The sequence below is a fragment of the Macrosteles quadrilineatus genome, unplaced genomic scaffold (assembly GCF_028750875.1).
Source record: "Macrosteles quadrilineatus isolate MER2022 unplaced genomic scaffold, UCM_ALF_1.0 Scaffold_13__1_contigs__length_4303367, whole genome shotgun sequence".
Taxonomy (NCBI): Eukaryota; Metazoa; Arthropoda; class Insecta; order Hemiptera; family Cicadellidae; genus Macrosteles; species Macrosteles quadrilineatus.
This window is the reverse complement of record NW_026542606.1, coordinates 2,156,788-2,174,453: the sequence shown is the minus strand read 5'-3', so window position 1 is coordinate 2,174,453 and position 17,666 is coordinate 2,156,788. Positions and strand designations below refer to the sequence as shown.

General features: G+C 38.6%; 1 protein-coding gene across 1 annotated transcript in view; it reads right to left on the bottom strand.

The window, feature by feature from the left end:
- The window catches only part of LOC129004959 (ribosome maturation protein SBDS-like), a 46,563-nt gene extending 29,733 nt beyond the window's left edge, over nucleotides 1-16,830 (bottom strand). Inside the window, exons 1-2 of the mRNA XM_054433687.1 lie at nucleotides 16,606-16,830; nucleotides 9,346-9,566 (exon numbers count right to left, since the gene is read on the bottom strand). Coding sequence (XP_054289662.1) covers nucleotides 9,346-9,566; nucleotides 16,606-16,736 — 352 coding nt within the window. The 5' untranslated portion in view covers nucleotides 16,737-16,830. The remainder of the gene's footprint in view (nucleotides 1-9,345; nucleotides 9,567-16,605) is intronic.
- Between the last annotated feature and the right edge of the window lie 836 nt (nucleotides 16,831-17,666).

Here is a 17,666-nt window from a genome sequence, read left to right as displayed (position 1 = left end):
GTTCCCACACTCCGGACAGCTCACCTTGACTACTGCCTTCACCGCTTCATACGTCTCGGGCCTTTTCTATCCCTTCCCATAGAATTTTATGATTGCAAATACCTTAATTTAATCGTCATAAACAGTTCCCACACTCCGTACTGCTCGCCTTTATTACTTCCTTCACCACTTCCTACGTGGCAGACCTATTTCCCTCCCATCCCATAGCATCATAGGATTGCAAATACCTTAATCTAATCGTCATAAACAGTTCCCACACTCCGGACTGCTCGCCTTTACTACGCCACGGACCTGTTTCCCTCCCTTTCCATAGCATTTTTTGATTGCAGATACCTTAATATAATCGTCATAAACAGTTCCCACACTCCGGACAGCTCGCCTTGACTACTTCCTTCATCACTTCCTACGTCACGGACCCGTTTTCCTCCCTTCCCATAGCATTTTTGGATTGCAGATACATTAATGTAATTGCCAAAGACAGTTCCCACACTCCACACTGCTAGCCTTTACTACTCCTTTCACCATTTTATATGTCAGGGGGATGCTTCCATCCCCTTCTCATAGCATTTCAGCATTGCAGATACATTAATCTAACTGCTACAAACGGTTTCCAGTTCCCACACTCCACACTGCTCACCTTACTACTTCCTTCACCTCTTCTTACGTCGCGGACCTTTTTCCCTCTCTTTCCATAGAATTTTAAGATTGTAGATACCTTAATCTAATCGTCATAAACAGATCCCACACTCCGGACAGCTCACCTTGACTACTGCCTTCATCGCTTCATACGTCTCGGGCCTTTTCTCTCCCTTCCCATAGCATTTTATGATTGCAGATACCTTAATTTAATCGTCATAAACAGTTCCCACACTCCGTACTGCTCGCCTTTACTACTTCCTTCACCACTTCTTACGTCGCGGACCTATTTCCCTCCCTTTCCATAGCATTTTTTGATTGCAGATACCTTAATCTAATCGTCATAAACAGTTCCCACACTCCGGACAGCTCGCCTTGACTACTTCCTTCATCACTTCCTACGTCACGGACCCGATTTCCTCCCTTCCCATAGCATTTTATGATTGCAGATACCTTAATCTAATCGTCATAAACAGTTCCCACACTCCGGACTGCTCGCCTTTACTATTTCCTTCGCCACTTCCTACGCCACGGACCTGTTTCCCTCCCTTTCCATAGCATTTTTTGATTGCAGATACCTTAATCTAATCGTCATAAACAGTTCCCACACTCCGGACTGCTCGCCTTTACTACTTCCTTCGCCACTTCCTACGCCACGGACCTGTTTCCCTCCCTCTCCATAGCATTTTTTGATTGCAGATACCTTAATCTAATCGTCATAAACAGTTCCCACACTCCGGACAGCTCGCCTTGACTACTTCCTTCATCACTTCCTACGTCGTGGACCCGTTTTTCTCCCTTCCCATAGCATTTTATGATTGCAGATACCTTAATCTAATCGTCATAAACAGTTCCCACACTCCGGACCGCTCGCCTTTACTACTTCCTTCACCACTTCCTACGTCACGGACCTGTTTCCCTCCCTTCCCATAGCATCATAGGATTGGAAATACCTTAATATAATGGTCATAAGCAGTTTCTACACTCCGAACTGCTCGCATTTACTAATCCCTTCACCACTTCCTACGTCACGGACCTGTTTACCTCCCTTCCCATTGCATTTTATGATTGCAGATGCCTTAACCTAATCGTCATAAACAGTTCCCACACTCCGGACTGCTCGCCTTTACTACTTCGTTCGCCACTTCCTACGACACGGACCTGTTTCCCTCCCTTTCCATAGCATTTTTTGATTGCAGATACCTTAATCTAATCGTTATAAACAGTTCCCACACTCCGGACTGCTCGCCTTTACTACTTCGTTCGCCACTTCCTACGACACGGACCTGTTTCCCTCCCTTTCCATAGCATTTTTTGATTGCATATACCTTAATCTAATCGTTATAAACAGTTCCCACACTCCGGACAGCTCGCCTTGACTACTTCTTTCATCACTTCCTACGTCGCGGACCCGTTTTCCTCCCTTCCCATAGCATTTTATGATTGCAGATACCTTAATCTAATCGTCATAAACAGTTCCCACACTCCGGACCGCTCGCCTTTACTACTTCCTTCACCACTTCCTACGTCACGGACCTGTTTCCCTCCCTTCCCATAGCATCATAGGATTGGAAATACCTTAATATAATGGTCATAAGCAGTTTCGTACACTCCGAACTGCTCGCATTTACTAATCCCTTCACCACTTCCTACGTCACGGACCTGTTTACCTCCCTTCCCATTGCATTTTATGATTGCAGATGCCTTAACCTAATCGTCATAAACAGTTCCCACACTCCGGACTGCTCGCCTTTACTACTTCGTTCGCCACTTCCTACGACACGGACCTGTTTCCCTCCCTTTCCATAGCATTTTTTGATTGCAGATACCTTAATCTAATCGTTATAAACAGTTCCCACACTCCGGACAGCTCGCCTTGACTACTTCCTTCATCACTTCCTACGTCGCGGACCCGTTTTCCTCCCTTGCCATAGCATTTTATGTTTGCAGATACCTTAATCTAATCGTCATAAACATTTCCCAAACTCCGGTCCGCTCGCCTTTACTACTTCCTTCACCACTTCCTACGTCACGGACCTGTTTCCCTCCCTTCCCATAGCATCATAGGATTGGAAATACCTTGATATAATGGTCATAAGCAGTTCCTACACTCCGGACAGCTCGCCTTGACTACTTCCTTCATCACTTCCTACGTCGCGGACCCGTTTACCTCCCTTCCCTTATAATTTTTGGAATGCAGATACCTATATCTAATCGTCAAAAACAGTTTCCACACTCCAGACTGCTCACCTTTAGTACTTCCTTCACCACTGCCTACGTCGCGGACCTGTTTTCCTCCCTTCCCATAGAATTTTAGGAATGCAGATACCTAAATCTAATCGTCATAAACAGTTCCCACACTCCGGACAGCTCGCCTTGACTACCTCCTTCATCACTTCCTACGTCGCGGACCCGTTTTCCTCCCTTCCCATAGCATTTTATGATTGCAGATACCTTAATCTAATCGTCATAAACAGTTCCCACACTCCGGACCGCTCGCCTTGACTACTTCCTTCACCACTTCCTACGTCACGGATCTGTTTCCTTCCCTTCCCATAGCATCATTGGATTGGAAATACCTTAATATAATGGTCATAAGCAGTTCCTACACTCCGGACAGCTCGCCTTGACTACTACCTTCATCACTTCCTACGTCGCGGACCCGTTTACCTCCCTTCCCTTATAATTTTTGGAATGCAGATACCTATATCTAATCGTCATAAACAGTTTCCACACTCCAGACTGCTCACCTTTAGTACTTCCTTCACCACTGCCTACGTCGTGGACCCGTTTTCCTCCCTTCCCATAGAATTTTAGGAATGCAGATACCTAAATCTACTCGTCATAAACAGTTTCCACACTCCAGACTGCTCACCCTTACTTCCTTGCTTCCCGTACTTCCTTTAGCATTTCCTACGTCACGGACCTCAAGCTAGTGTCGTCATTTGATTATATTTATGATTCATACCGTTTTTGTTCTAATATCTGTGGAATAATGCTATCAGCTATTTCTTTATCTACTGTATTTAAAAGGCAACAGCTGATCATATGTTTTTGTTTATGTGTCAAATACTGCTTCCATAAGGATTACATTGAAACTTTGAGACCCAGTGGGGCGGATTCCTGAGAGTTATTTTTAACGCCATATAGATGTTGGCACTCGCCGATATGGTCTTTATCACCATCCAAAATTTGAAAACGATCGATTCAGCCGTCTAGGAGGAGTTTGCGTATTACGAAATGCATAAAAGTCGACGTATAAGAGCTTCGCTCGCTCCGCTCAATAATTATGTATTGGTAAAGTTACAGCGCAAGAATAAGAGACAATGTAAAAAACAAAAAAATATATATACAGTAGGGTCCCAATAATCCAAACTTCGGTAATCCGAAAGTCCGCTTAATCCGAAAACGTGTTTTTTTTTAAGAAAGGATATTTTAAAGAAAAAACAGTGAATAAGTGAAAATCAGTTATGCTTTATTTATAGAAAAAACAGTGAATAATAGAATTACAGTACAGCATGTACAGTACGTACTACAGTAAAAATTACACAGTACAGTAGCCTACTTTTCAAATGTATAGTACAGTAAAGACAGTGTTTGAAACTTACATTTACATACAGTGTTGGACTAAAGTTCTTCAGTTGGTTTAAAAAAGTCTGTTAAAATTTTTTGACGAAGATTAGAGGATCTCTCTTAGAAGCATAATGACGCCAACGCCATAGAAACAATGTATCCGCTGGGGTCGAGACGGACTGTTGTTCAACGTAGCGTAGCGCTAGATCAAAGGCAGCTGCCGCGTCCGAGTGGAATACTCTCTGCTTGCTGCCGTCGTCAGCTTCGCCTTCACTCTCGTCTGAGTTGTTTTCTGGTTCCCTCAAAACCCTTTCAACGATCTGCTGATCGCTTAAAATTTCATGATCATTGTCGTCAGCTTGTAACCACTCATGCACGTCATTTCCATTAGTGTACTCACAACCAGGAATGTTTTGTAACAGCTCCTGCACCTGCACAACCTTGTTTCTCTCTTCATGTTGATTCAAGTTGTCCTGAAAAGTTAGGCTTGACCCCAGTTTACTCCAAGATTTTTTCAACAGTTGTTCACTTGTAGATTCCCATGCTTCTGCTACCCAATAAATGACGTCTTTAATGTTTACCATCTTGAGCTTTTGAAGCAACGAGAGCGTTTCGTCCTGATCTTCCAGTATTCTTCTCAACAACTTTTTCCTATATGAGTGCTTCACATGCTGTAGTACATGTTGATCCATTGGCTGGATCAAAGGGGTCACATTCGGTGGTAAAAACACGGCCCTTATGTCTCCACTTATCAATTTGTCGTCTGACGGGTGAGAAGTTGCATTGTTGAGAAAAAATAATGCTCGAACTGGTAAGCCAAATATTTTCATTACAAAATCGAGTGACTTTGGGAACAAAGTGGTCGTTAAACCATCCCTTAAATAGTGCTGAGGTCATCAGTCATCATATATTCTGTTTTGACTGCTGTAAAATCCCTAGTTTTAGCGATCTAGATAAGAAAACTTATGTTGACACAATTTCATGTACCAATCTGTACATTTTATGAAATAAAGAAGTTGGTTGATTGATTGATTGATCCAAGCATTTTTGGAGTTTTTGTAGACAACAGGCAATGCATTTATATTTAGGTTTTTAAATGCCCTTGGTTTTGCTGCTTTGCCGATAACCATTAAAGGGAGTTTATGATTTCCAGCAGCATTACTACAGGCCAAAACTGTCAATCTTTCCTTGCTTATTTTCAAACCAGGAGCACTTATTTCTTCTTTAGAAGCCAGACTTTTTTTAGGCAATGCCTTAAAATTAAGCCCAGTTTCATCAGCATTGTAAATTTGCTGCGGTGAATAGTTTCCTTCAGCAATCATGTCAGCAAATGTATCTGAAACTTATTCGGTTGCAGCAGCCTCATTGGACGATAAGACGTTCACCCGTAATGGCTAATTGTCGTATGCCGTGACGCTTCTTAAAACGATCAAGCCAGCCTGTGCTAGCAGAAAAAGACGTGTCTCCCTTCAATAATTCATTTAGCTGTAGAGCTTTTTCTTTGATCAAGGGTCCACTAATCGGGGTACCTTTTTCTCTCTCTTGAGAAAACCAAACAAACAAAGCACTGTCGAGGTTCTCCAGTGGTGTGGTTTTCGCTGTATGGCAGGATTTAGTACACTTACTTGTGGAAGCAATACAAAACTGTTCTATTTGTAACCGGTTTTTCTTCCAGTCGGTGATCGTAGCATTCCTCACTCCAAACTCAACAGCCAATTTTGACGCACTTTCACCATTGTCTAATCGTTTTAACACTTCAAGTTTGTCTTGTAATGTAACTGTGGTGATATTCCAAGTACTGTACAAAATGTCAGCTGACATTCTTAATGTTTTAGTCTTGAACCCCTTCTGAACTTACCTGTTCCTAGTAATTTTGATTTATTAAGGCGTGCAGTTGGAATGCTAGCTCACTATTCAAGATGGATCCCTCAATTTTCTGAAAAAGTACACAGATTAGTTAAATGCAAAACATTCCCAATTCCTCCAGAAGTTGTTTCTGACTATGAAAAACTGAAACAAGAGATAGCTCAGTCTGCTATTAATACTATTGATGAATCTATCCCATTCGTAGTAGAAACTGATGCATCACAGAATGCACTTGCAGCGACTCTTAGTCAAATGGGTCGTCCAGTTGCTTTTTTTTCACGATCGTTATCAGACAGTGAAAAGAGACACTCGATAATAGAAAAGGAAGCAGCAGCTATTGTCGAGGCAGTCAGGAAATGGAGACATTTCTTAGTTGGACGGCATTTCAAGATTGTGGTCAGATCAAAGGTCGGTGTCATTTATTTTTGATCAAAAACACAGTAGCAAAATAAAGAATGAGAAACTTCAACGATGGAGGCTAGAACTGTCTTGTTTTAGTTTTGACACTGTCTACAGGCCTGGTATTCAAAATACAGTCGCTGATGCCTTCACTCGACTCTGCAGTTCGATGCCAAATCAAAGTTTAATTGACTTACATAAGTCACTATGTCATCCAGGCGTTACTCGAATGGTGCACTGGGTCCGAACCCACAATCTTCCTTACTCAGTCGAAGATGTGCGAAAAATGACTGCAGGCTGTCCACTATGTGCAGAGATCAAACCAAAATTCCTGAAAACTTCTAGTGGACATCTCATCAAAGCTATGGCCCCATTTGAGAGGCTTAATATGGATTTTAAAGGGCCAATCCCTTCAGTAACAAATAACACCTATATTCTAACTATAGTTGACGAATATTCACGTTATCCTTTTGCACTCCCCTGTCCTGATATGAGCTCAAGAACTATTATCAAACAACTTCACAAAGTCTTCAGTATTTTTGGTACACCATCATATATACACACAGACCAGGGTAGCGGTTTTATGTCGGTAGAACTAAAATCATTTTTACATAATTTGGGAATAGCTACAAGTCGTGCAAGTCCATATAACCCACGTGGAAATGGGCAAGTTGAACGATTCAACGGAGTAATATGGAATACTGTTCAGCTAGCATTGAAATCGAGAGGGATGAAAATAACTCAGTGGGAAAGTGTTTTAGATGAAGCCCTTCATTGCATCAGATCCCTCTTATGCACAGCTACGAATTGTACACCGCACGAAAGAATGTTTAAACATCAAAGAAGATCTAGCAATGGAGAAACTATCCCTACTTGGCTGACTATTCCAGGAAAAGTTCTTATGAAGAAGCACATAAGAGGCAGTAAGTTTGACCCACTGGTCGAAGAGGTTGAAGTAATTGAGACAAACCCAAAATATTCTTTAGTCCGCAATAAAGAAGGAAGAGAATCAATTGTGTCCTTAAGATATTTAGCACCAAGAGGAAATGTAATGCAAAATCCAACAAATCTTACTTATGAAAACGAAGACGGTGATGAACAGTTGGAACAGAACACTACCTCGTCAAAATCGCTCCTTCTGGAACAGAACACTACTTCGTCACAACCGCTCCTTCAAAACTATACAGATTTATGTTTACCACCAGCAACGTCAGATGGTGTTCCTGAAAATGATGAACATCAAACCAGCAGCGCTCCCTGCAATCAACCTCATCCACCACGTCGGTCAACCAGACCAAAGGTGTTACCTAAGAAATTTGATGTGTATAAAATTTACTAGAGCGGAAGAATGTGGTGATATTCCAAGTACTGTACAAAATGTCAGCTGACATTCTTAATGTTTTAGTCAGATTTGTTTATTTATTCTGTTTAATTCTTGTATTCAGTTTTGCTTAATAAAACCTAAGTTTTATTCTCTAAAGGATATTACAGTAACCGAAGTATGTTTACGTTTTCAAGCCATTTCACCATATTCACAACCTCAAAAGATAACGTTACAAAGTGTACATAAATGTTACTAAGCACCAGGTTTGTTTACTTTATAAATTGGCCGTTCTGAACACCAGAATTGCCAACCTAAAGAACAAAATTGCAGTACAGTAAAACCAATGCAGTTTATCGTAAAAACAACAAGTGACCCAATACGCGCTGCCACCTATCGGGGAGAGCTGAAACTACTAGCACCATCGCGTAACGCCAGTAATGCAGACACAAAAAGTGACCCAGTACGTGCTGCCGCGTATCGGGGAAAGTTGTAACTACTAGGACCATCGCGTAACGCCATTAATGCAGACACAAAAAGTAACCCAGTACGTGCTGTTACCTATTGGGAAAAGCCGAAGGAAACTGCTAGCACTGTTGTGTTACGACACTTAGTTGTACTTTGTCAAAGTATTCTGTAATGTCCGAGCAGCTGGGCGAGATAGACTTAATGTTAGTAGGCCAGTGGGCCAACTTAAACGTTGTATTTCATAGTTACGTGTATTTTAGTAAAAATTTCGCTTAATTCAGACAGGACCTTCTGAGACTCCTCAGAGGATTTAGAAAATTAATTAAGGCAAGTAAGGTCACTTAGTTTAGTAAAAAAAAAAACACACACACACACACACACACAAGGTGACCTCCATCTTCAGAGGGATGTAGTCTAGGGTAGGATTTGTAGTATTTTAGAAGTGATTAATTTTAATGTGCACTATCTAAATCTGTTGCAGCCTAATACATGTTTATGGCTATTTATTGCACATAGACACACACAGACAGCCACAAACAAAACTATAAAGCTGGATATTAAAATAAACCAGTCCTTAAGGAAACCACCAACTACAGTCTCAATAGTTCTAATTTTCAAACTAATCTTTTTCAACTCTAAAGTGATAAAGGTTTTACCAACAGATTACAATCCATCCAACTACTGTAAATATTACTGTGTTTTGACAGGGTCTGATTTTCATTTGAAATTTTTGTTCAGTTAATAATAACAATTAACAATGCTAATAACACAATGAGTCACAATGTGTCTGAAATGACATTTTATAAAGAGCAGAAACTAAAAGAAATAGTCGAGGATATTTACAAAAATTAATTTATGAGTAGAACTTCGCTCAACAAGACCACTTACCTGAAAAGCTTAAAAGTAAAATAATCAACAAGACCATTAACAGCGGCAGATAAATGACTTGGCCAAGGTTAACAACTTTGCATTTTCCTAAAGAGTTATGTGCTAATATTCCTTTTCTGCTAAAGTTAAACTAAGTAATTAAAACAGATAATTCATAGTTATAGTACTACCATTTCTAAATCTAGTTAACAAACCTGCAACTGTTGTTGCGATATCTTTGAATAAAGAATCCAATTGAGTTTGCCGCTCCTTGTCAGAAACTTGTAGTTCACCTTTAGCTAAAATTTCCTTACAAATTTCGGTTTGATCTTCTTTTCCAAAAGCTTTCATCAAGTCTTCTTTTTTTGCAACTTGTCCTTTGGAGACATTTGTAAACACTGTGTGTGTTTGCAGGACTTCGTCAATATCCTTCTCACTATAGAAGAAAGCACCATGAGTTTTTACACTACTTTTATCACTGTACTTTTATCTTATTAGATCAATTTAGAACACATAAGAGAAAATCTAGGCCCTAACGGAAAACGTGGCCAGATCTTAAAGTAAACGACCCTTGAAATTGGTTAATGTAGTGAAAAATATCTAAAAATTTTATTTACCTATGTTATCTGAAGGTTTTGTAGGTTGTTGAACTACTTGATTCGCATTTTGTCACTCAGTGCGGCATTTTCATAGAACATCTTCTTAGACTTGATTTCTTACACTACTGTACATAAGTGTAAGAAGATACTCTATGAAGATGCCGCACTGAGTGGCAAAATGCGCATCAAGTAGCTCAACAACCTACAAGACCTTCAGGAAACATAGGTAAATAAAATATTTGTATAATACAGGTCTCGTCACTGGGTTCAAATAAAATTGAAAAATATCTGAGACAATTAAACAAATTTACACTTATTATTTCCATAGCCATACTTCAATACTAAGAGTTTAAATTGACAATGAAATAGTATTTTCACAGGCCAAGTGTCTTTCAGCAGGGCCGTCGCGTGGGTGGGGCGACCAGGGCGACCGCCCTGGGCGCTGCGGCAAAAGTAATGCAACAAAATTTAAAAAAGTTAGATGCACATAACGTATTTTGGAAAGTTATGTATAACCACGAATACTAGTTCTATTATTCGTGTGTGTAACTGAATGTTGAATATTACGTTGTATGCCTTTATTGAACAAATACATATTATTTGATACCAATCACTTTATAATTTGCAATGTTTTCCAAATTAAATATCAATACAGTATTGAATTCAATTTAGTAATAATAGCCTAAACAATCATTTCCACTGTGGAGTTGAAGGCTCTGTCCCAACTTAATTATCTTAATATATTGCAATGTCTTAATTATCTTAATATTGCAATGTCGCGGTTCGCGGTGTTGCTCTGTACACGTAGCTGCCGTATTCTATTTTTATTTCGCCCGACCGGCCGACGGTCGACCTTGGGAACCACCCCTACCCCAATCACTCCTTTCTCCTACGGCAGTCTCAGCTGAGCTGCCAGCTTAGTTTGATGAGTGATTAAGAGTTATTTACACTTAATGTTTAGGATCTCATATCTAAATGTGATAACGTGGTTTTCTTTTATTCTGTATAAAAATTCTATTCAGAGTAGGTTTGGTTTGAGGTTTTGCATACATTGCATTAATTTCAATTTGCTCTGTATTAATTAATAACATATACAGTATAGTACTTTTTATACATTTTAACATTTTCTTACATTAATTGGGATTTGGTTATCATCAATTAAAAAAGATTTTCATACAAAATTTAAGTAATTTATCCCTAATAATCAATTCCAGATTTCTGACTCTAGTATTGTTGTAAGGTGATTCAATCCCTTCAGGTGTCTGTTTTTGGGGATTAAAACAAAGATAGCGACATCATCACTCATTCTGTGTTGGGGGGGGGGGGGGGGCGCCTGGCAACATCCCGCCCCGGGCGCCAAAAAACCACGCGACGGTCTTTCAGGACCCTGTACGTTTAGGACCATAACACATTAATTTTAGCGAATTTCCCATATAGGGAATAAGCTAATACCCTAGTACTCATGGTAAGACCTGACTACCGGGACCGATTTCCTTTTTTGTTTTTTGAGGTCCCTAGAGGCCAAAAACACCATCCGTTCAAATTCATCTAAATATATAAAAGGCAAAGCCCTCACTGACTCACTGACTCACTCACTCACTCATCACTAATTCTCCCACTTCCCTTTTACCTAGAAGGTTGAAGTTCGGTACACCTATTCTTTGGACATTAAATAGGAAAACTAAGTAGTTTTTATTCTGATCGGACTTTCGGGCTCCGCCCCAGTGGCTCTGGAGTTTCCTATGATTTTTCATATTTAATAGAAATTGATGAATCTTAACAGCTGTTTCAATTAAACAAGTTGGTTCTGTTCTATGATGTTCAATAGCATTAAAGTTACAAGGATTACCAACAGGGTGCAGCACTATTATTTTTTTGTAATTTATGACAACAGCTAATTTGCAACCAAAAGGTGAGTGAGGGTAGCGAACAAACTTCAACTTGGAGGCGAGTTAGCGTAGCGAAGGAGCTAACCTGAAGGCAAGTGAGCGCAGCGAACGAGCTCCAACCTAAAGGTGAGTGAGCGTAGCGAACGAACTTCAACCAGGACGTGATTGAGCCATGCGAATACTTATGAAGTTAAACGGGGCAAAGCCCGCAGGTACAGCTAGTATATATATATATATGTGTGTGTGTGAGTGTCCGTTAGCACGATAACTTGAGCAAAAATGATCCGATTTTGATTAAATTAGGTACAAATGTGTAAACCTACATCTATTCAAACGAGGTCGCGAACCAGCATGATCGAACTATGGAAACGGGGTTTATGGGGTAAAAAAGTTTTTTCCATTTTTGACCCAAAAAACATAAAATCTAGCAATTTCTTCCCAAACCATTTTGTAGAGCTTAAAAAACAAATAATTTAGTACTAGTGTACCTGTTGCTCGAATTCGAGCAATTGCGAAGCATTACTGGTGACTCAAAGATTATAGAAATACTCACGATCTACATAACAGTTAGATATAATCAAAATCTTTTGTAAATATCTTATCTTTTTTCAAATAGCTGATCTTGTTTTTTTAGTGTTTTTAGTGTAAGAAAAATACTTTTTTCCATTTCTTCTACTTGGTTGTGTTCTATGACTTTTTCTATGTTTCCTTTGTTTGCAAATCGGTTATTTCAATGATTGCTCAAGAAATGTAGCACAGTGTTAATACAGTTTTATTTTTAGCCTATCTCAAATTGGCCAGGATTTCTCGCTCTTTTCCATTGTAATAATTACACCAACCCAAGTTTCGTCTACAGTTGCAATATGCCAAAGAATATCACCTACGTACAATCTCCAAGAAGTGGTAAAAAAGGCAGAAACCAACCCATACAATTAGATAAGTTAACTCCATAAGAAATAATTTTAAAAGTTACTGTGATTTTAGGATTTTCCACTGATTTGGTAATAGAACATAATATTGCAAAACATGACATGACGCAGAAGAAAATCAATTTTAAAATCAGAAAAATCCATTGCAAATACTTTACTTTATTTTGACAAATTCAATAAATCACAATTTAAATATTAACAGCTGTTGCATTAAAAAGTAGTGTAGAATTATGCATATGGTCGTAATGTAAACAAATCTGAAGAGGCAAATTTAAAGGCTTCTGGGGCAGAGCCCCAAGGGAATACCTCTTTCCTCTTTTGATGGCTCATCTACAGACCAAGACCTTTCTTTAGAGACCCCTACCAAGTTTCTATACCCAGCCGTTCTCTCAAATTAGCTGTGACAAAACCCCCGTTTTCCTCCATAAGAATAACATGGGATGGGAATTTAAAGGCCACGGGGGCAGAGCCCCAAGGGAATTCACCATGTTTTTCTTTTGATGGCTCATCTACAGACCAAGACCTTTCTTTAGACACCTCTACGAGTTTCTACGCCCAGCCGTTCTCTCAAAATAGCTGTGACAAAGAAAACCAGTTTCAAATTAATATATAGATATTGAAAGGTTATTATGCGCCTAATGGTTACGGATAAAATTCAAAAAAAAAATAATTTTAAATTCCGATGTTATTCTTCTGGAGAATAAGTAAACTGTTGTAGTTTGCTTGTTTATAAACATATTTTGATCAAATTTGTAAAATTCATTTATTTCTTACTAAACTATTAACATTTTACAAAAAAATTTACGTTTTTTTTAATGGAAAAATAACATACCGTAAGTTGCAATAACTTTTGAACCACAATTTTTACAGAAATAGGATTTGTACCATCTTGTTCTGAATTTAAAGGACTACAACACATAGCTTAATCTTACTACATTTTCATCAAAATCGTTTTTGAGAAATTCCGATTTTTCCGTTATTTTATGAAAAAATCACAGTTAAAAATTAAAATTTAAAAAAAATGAATAAAATTTTTGGAGATACCTTGGATTAATGCCTACATACCATATTTCACAAAAATCGGACAACAGGTGTGGTTTGTAGCTCTGAACACATCCACACATACAGGCAGACCTAGACATCACTTAGAAAACCACTATTTTGGATTCAGGGGGACTTAAAACAGATATATCCACTCAAAACTAAAAATTTTCACTAAAACAATACCAACTTTCTCCATATACTATATAGGGGAAGAAAGTAAAAAACAAATGCTTCGCACTATACGAGAAAATTAAATCTATAAGTATAAAAGAGGATGTTTGTATATATATTTGGCAGTGATGAACTCAGACACCGCTGAACCGATTGCCACGAAACTTGGTACATACGTGTAGAATTTCATGGAATAGGTTTATACACCATCAATTTCGTGATCCGTCCAATCGGCTCCGCCCCAGTGGCTCTGGAGTTTCCAATGTTAACCTTATGAGAAATGGAATTAATGAATCTTAACAGCTGTTTCAATTAAACAAGTTGGTTCTGTTCTATGATGTTCAATAGCATTAAAGTTACAAGGATTACCAACAGGGTGCAGCACTATTATTTCTTTTACATTTATGACAACAGCTAATTTGCAACCAAAAGGTGAGTGAGCATAGCGAACGAACTTCAACCTGGAGGCGAGTTAGCGTAGTGAACGAGCTAACCTGAAGGCAAGTGAGCGTAGCGAACGAGCTAACCTGAAGGCAAGTGAGCGCAGCGAACGAGCTCCAACCTAAAGGTGAGTGAGCGTAGCGAACGAGCTCAAACCTAAAGGTGAGTGAGCGTATCGAACGAACTTCAACCAGGACGTGATTGAGCCGAATAGAAAGACCAAAAATATTGTCTACCCACTAGCATTAATATAAGAGCAATAATAAAGAATTGGTTATCCTTTGTACTATATGTGTTTCACTAGTTGTCGTAAGTATTTTAATTTAGTTATAAGCACTTCATATAAAATAAGACAATTAAACGTTACGGTACTTAAATGATAAATAGTCAAAGGCAAGACAACGTCTGCCGGGTTCAGCTAGTACAGTATATCTTAGCTCTGACCATTTCCTAAACTAGAATTACCTCAGATTAAATCAGAAAACAAAAGTAAAACCATCTAGGGGATAGTTAATGACAATAGACGAAAACAAGAAAAAGAGTGGAAAACTATCCATCTTGTAAATAGAAAAGGAGAAGAAGTAAGCAAGCCAGAAAAAGAATGTGAAACACTCAACAAGCATTTCACCATTATAGGGGATAATTTGCCAAGCAAAGTAAAACATTATTTAATAACAAACGATACACACAAAGCTCAGTAATGTTTTCTTGCCCCCGTCACATAAATAAAAGTATTATTAATTCAATGAAAAGTAAAACGTCGGCTGGAGTTGATGACATCTCTCCTAAATTCTGAAGTCGGTCGGTGAATATGTGGCTAGACAATTATGCCACCTAGTAAACCATTCTTTTGTTGAGGGGACATTTCCATCAGCTCTGAAAGTGGCAGTGGTAATACCGGTTTTTAAGAAAGGAGATGAAACCTTTTGCAATTACTATCGGCCTATCAGTCTGCTGTCTACAATGTCCAAAATTATTTTAAAAGCTGTTTTGAATAGACTATATATGACTTACTTGAAACATATAAAATACTTGTCACTAACCAAAATGGATTTTTAAAGAATAAATTAACTACAAGTGCCATCCTTAGCTTAGTAAACAAGATAACTTAGTGAAAGAATTGGCCAACAGGCAGTATGTAACAGGCAAATTTTTTTACCTAAGCAAGGCATTTGATATGGTAAACCATGATTTACTTTACTTTTGAAAAGAATGTCTGTCTTGGGAATCAGGGGAGTGGCGCTAGATTGGTTTGCTTCCTTTTTGGTGGAAAGGCAATAGTCAGATTCCATACCTAATGTTGATGGGGCTGGTTATCTGAGACAAAATGCTTCTCAAAAAGCCCTGATCAAGAGAGCAAGGGTACATCCTGGGTCCCAAGCTGTTCCTTATTTTCATTATAACAGCCTACCTGAGTGTGTCATCTCAGCTTAAGACTTGCCTATTCGGCAATAATACGTCTCCCACTCTTTGGAAATACGTCTCTAATGTAACTTGTCATACAACTTTGTGTGTCAATTATTGCATTTAGTGGTGGAATTTAAACAATAAAGTTGGATTTTTGTCTGCGAATGTCACACACTTAACGGTGGAATCGCCCTTATACAAATCTATTTATTGCTTCATATTTTCAAGAATTGGGAGCATGTTAAAGATCATCTATACTGTCTATGAAAACAATGTAGGCCTAGGTAGGCTAGTTAACAGGAACATCAGAACATGCCTAGGCCTAGTTATGGTAGGCCTATTTTTTCATATGCCCAATACTGATTAATTGTCCCAATGTTGTAGGCCTATGGTTTATCTTCAACTTGAAGCACATACACTTCACTAGTTCCACTCCATTTGTTACACTTTCGCAGAGTCAGGCATGAGGTGGGGAGGCGCGCCTTCTCATACTTCGGTCCCGCCTTGTATAATGCTCTCCCTAATCAGGTAAAGGGGGCCAACACTCTTAACTCATTCAAAAAAAGATTAAAAGCATATTTGGGTGAGTTTTGAGTTCTTTGCTACAAACATTGTGTTGTTGTACATAGTTGATTTTTGGATAGTTTTAAGATTGTTAAATTATAGATTGATTTTATAGACTGTTTTATGGATTGTTTTATAGATTATTTTTATAGATTGTTATTAAAGCTCGCTATCATTGATTGTTTTTACATTGTACCACCACAGAGAAGATTGATTATTTATATTGTTTTTAGATTGTTTGTTTTTATTTATAATTTAAGTAGGTTAATGACAAGAGTTGTTTTGTAAAGCAGAATTGTAAATATCTGAAAAACGCTTGCTGAATAAAGACCATTTATTATTATTATTAAAGCATTGACTAGGCTATTCAACGCTAAAAGCCTACCTAGTACCTCACCTAGCCTAACCAAGTTAAAGTTAGGCCTACTTACACATTGTTCCTCCATGAGACCACCTTATTTCTGTAACAGGCAATCTCGAATCTTTTGCCACCTTTTTTCATCCTGACAACAGCGACATTCGTTAATCTTATTTGATTAGTTGGTGTAAATATTTTGGACATGTTTACGATGCACAACAACTGACAAGAGTGAAAAGTGAAAAGTCAAGTACCAATTGGAATTGACTGACAGCAATAATAACCTTAGCCTATTCTTATTACATTGCAGCTAGGGATGTTCGATATTTTCCGGTTTGTCATTGAAATATCGGTGACAAGAGGCTCGAAAATACGGTGACTGGAATATCGGTGACAGCGGTAAGGCGCTCCTCGAAAACTGTTAGTACTGTTACTGTCACCGGACGGCGCCGTCGCGTAGTTCTCTCTGACAAATGACGATATCTGTTACAAAATCACCTGTGACGAGATGCGCGCGCAGCTCCCATTCACGGCTCAACCAATCCCAAACCTGCATAACCATGAGTCACATCCGGGACTAAACAATAATACACAATATTTCCCTACAACGACAACCAACATTATTCAAACTCAACTCAACGTTTTCGTTTTCGCATTTTGATTTAGATCATATCATATGCCTACCGGTAATCGTATAGTCCTATCCTATCCTATCCAATTGCTTTGCCACTTTTTACTTATACTTTTAGGTTTTTATTAATGTTAATCTTTATTTAAGTAAATAAATCAAAGTTTTACCTAAAATGAGTTCATCTAGGTGGGTAACTAATAATGTTCTTAATTAGGTGGGCCGGTGAGCCACAGAATCGGTAATATGAAGACCGAATTAAACCTACTAAATTCTTTATCAATAACTATATATATATTCATCATGCTGGTTATTAGCCTTACTGTAATTGGATAATAAACATTTTCATTGGCAAATTTTATGCCAGGTTCAGATATTATGTTGTACTTATTTATTTGCATTCACTCTCACTGATTGTGAATTAAATTATGGCCTTCCGTCGTCAAGGCCACATTATGACGTTTGACGACAGACATATGAGCTAGGAGCAGCTGCAGCAGAAGGCA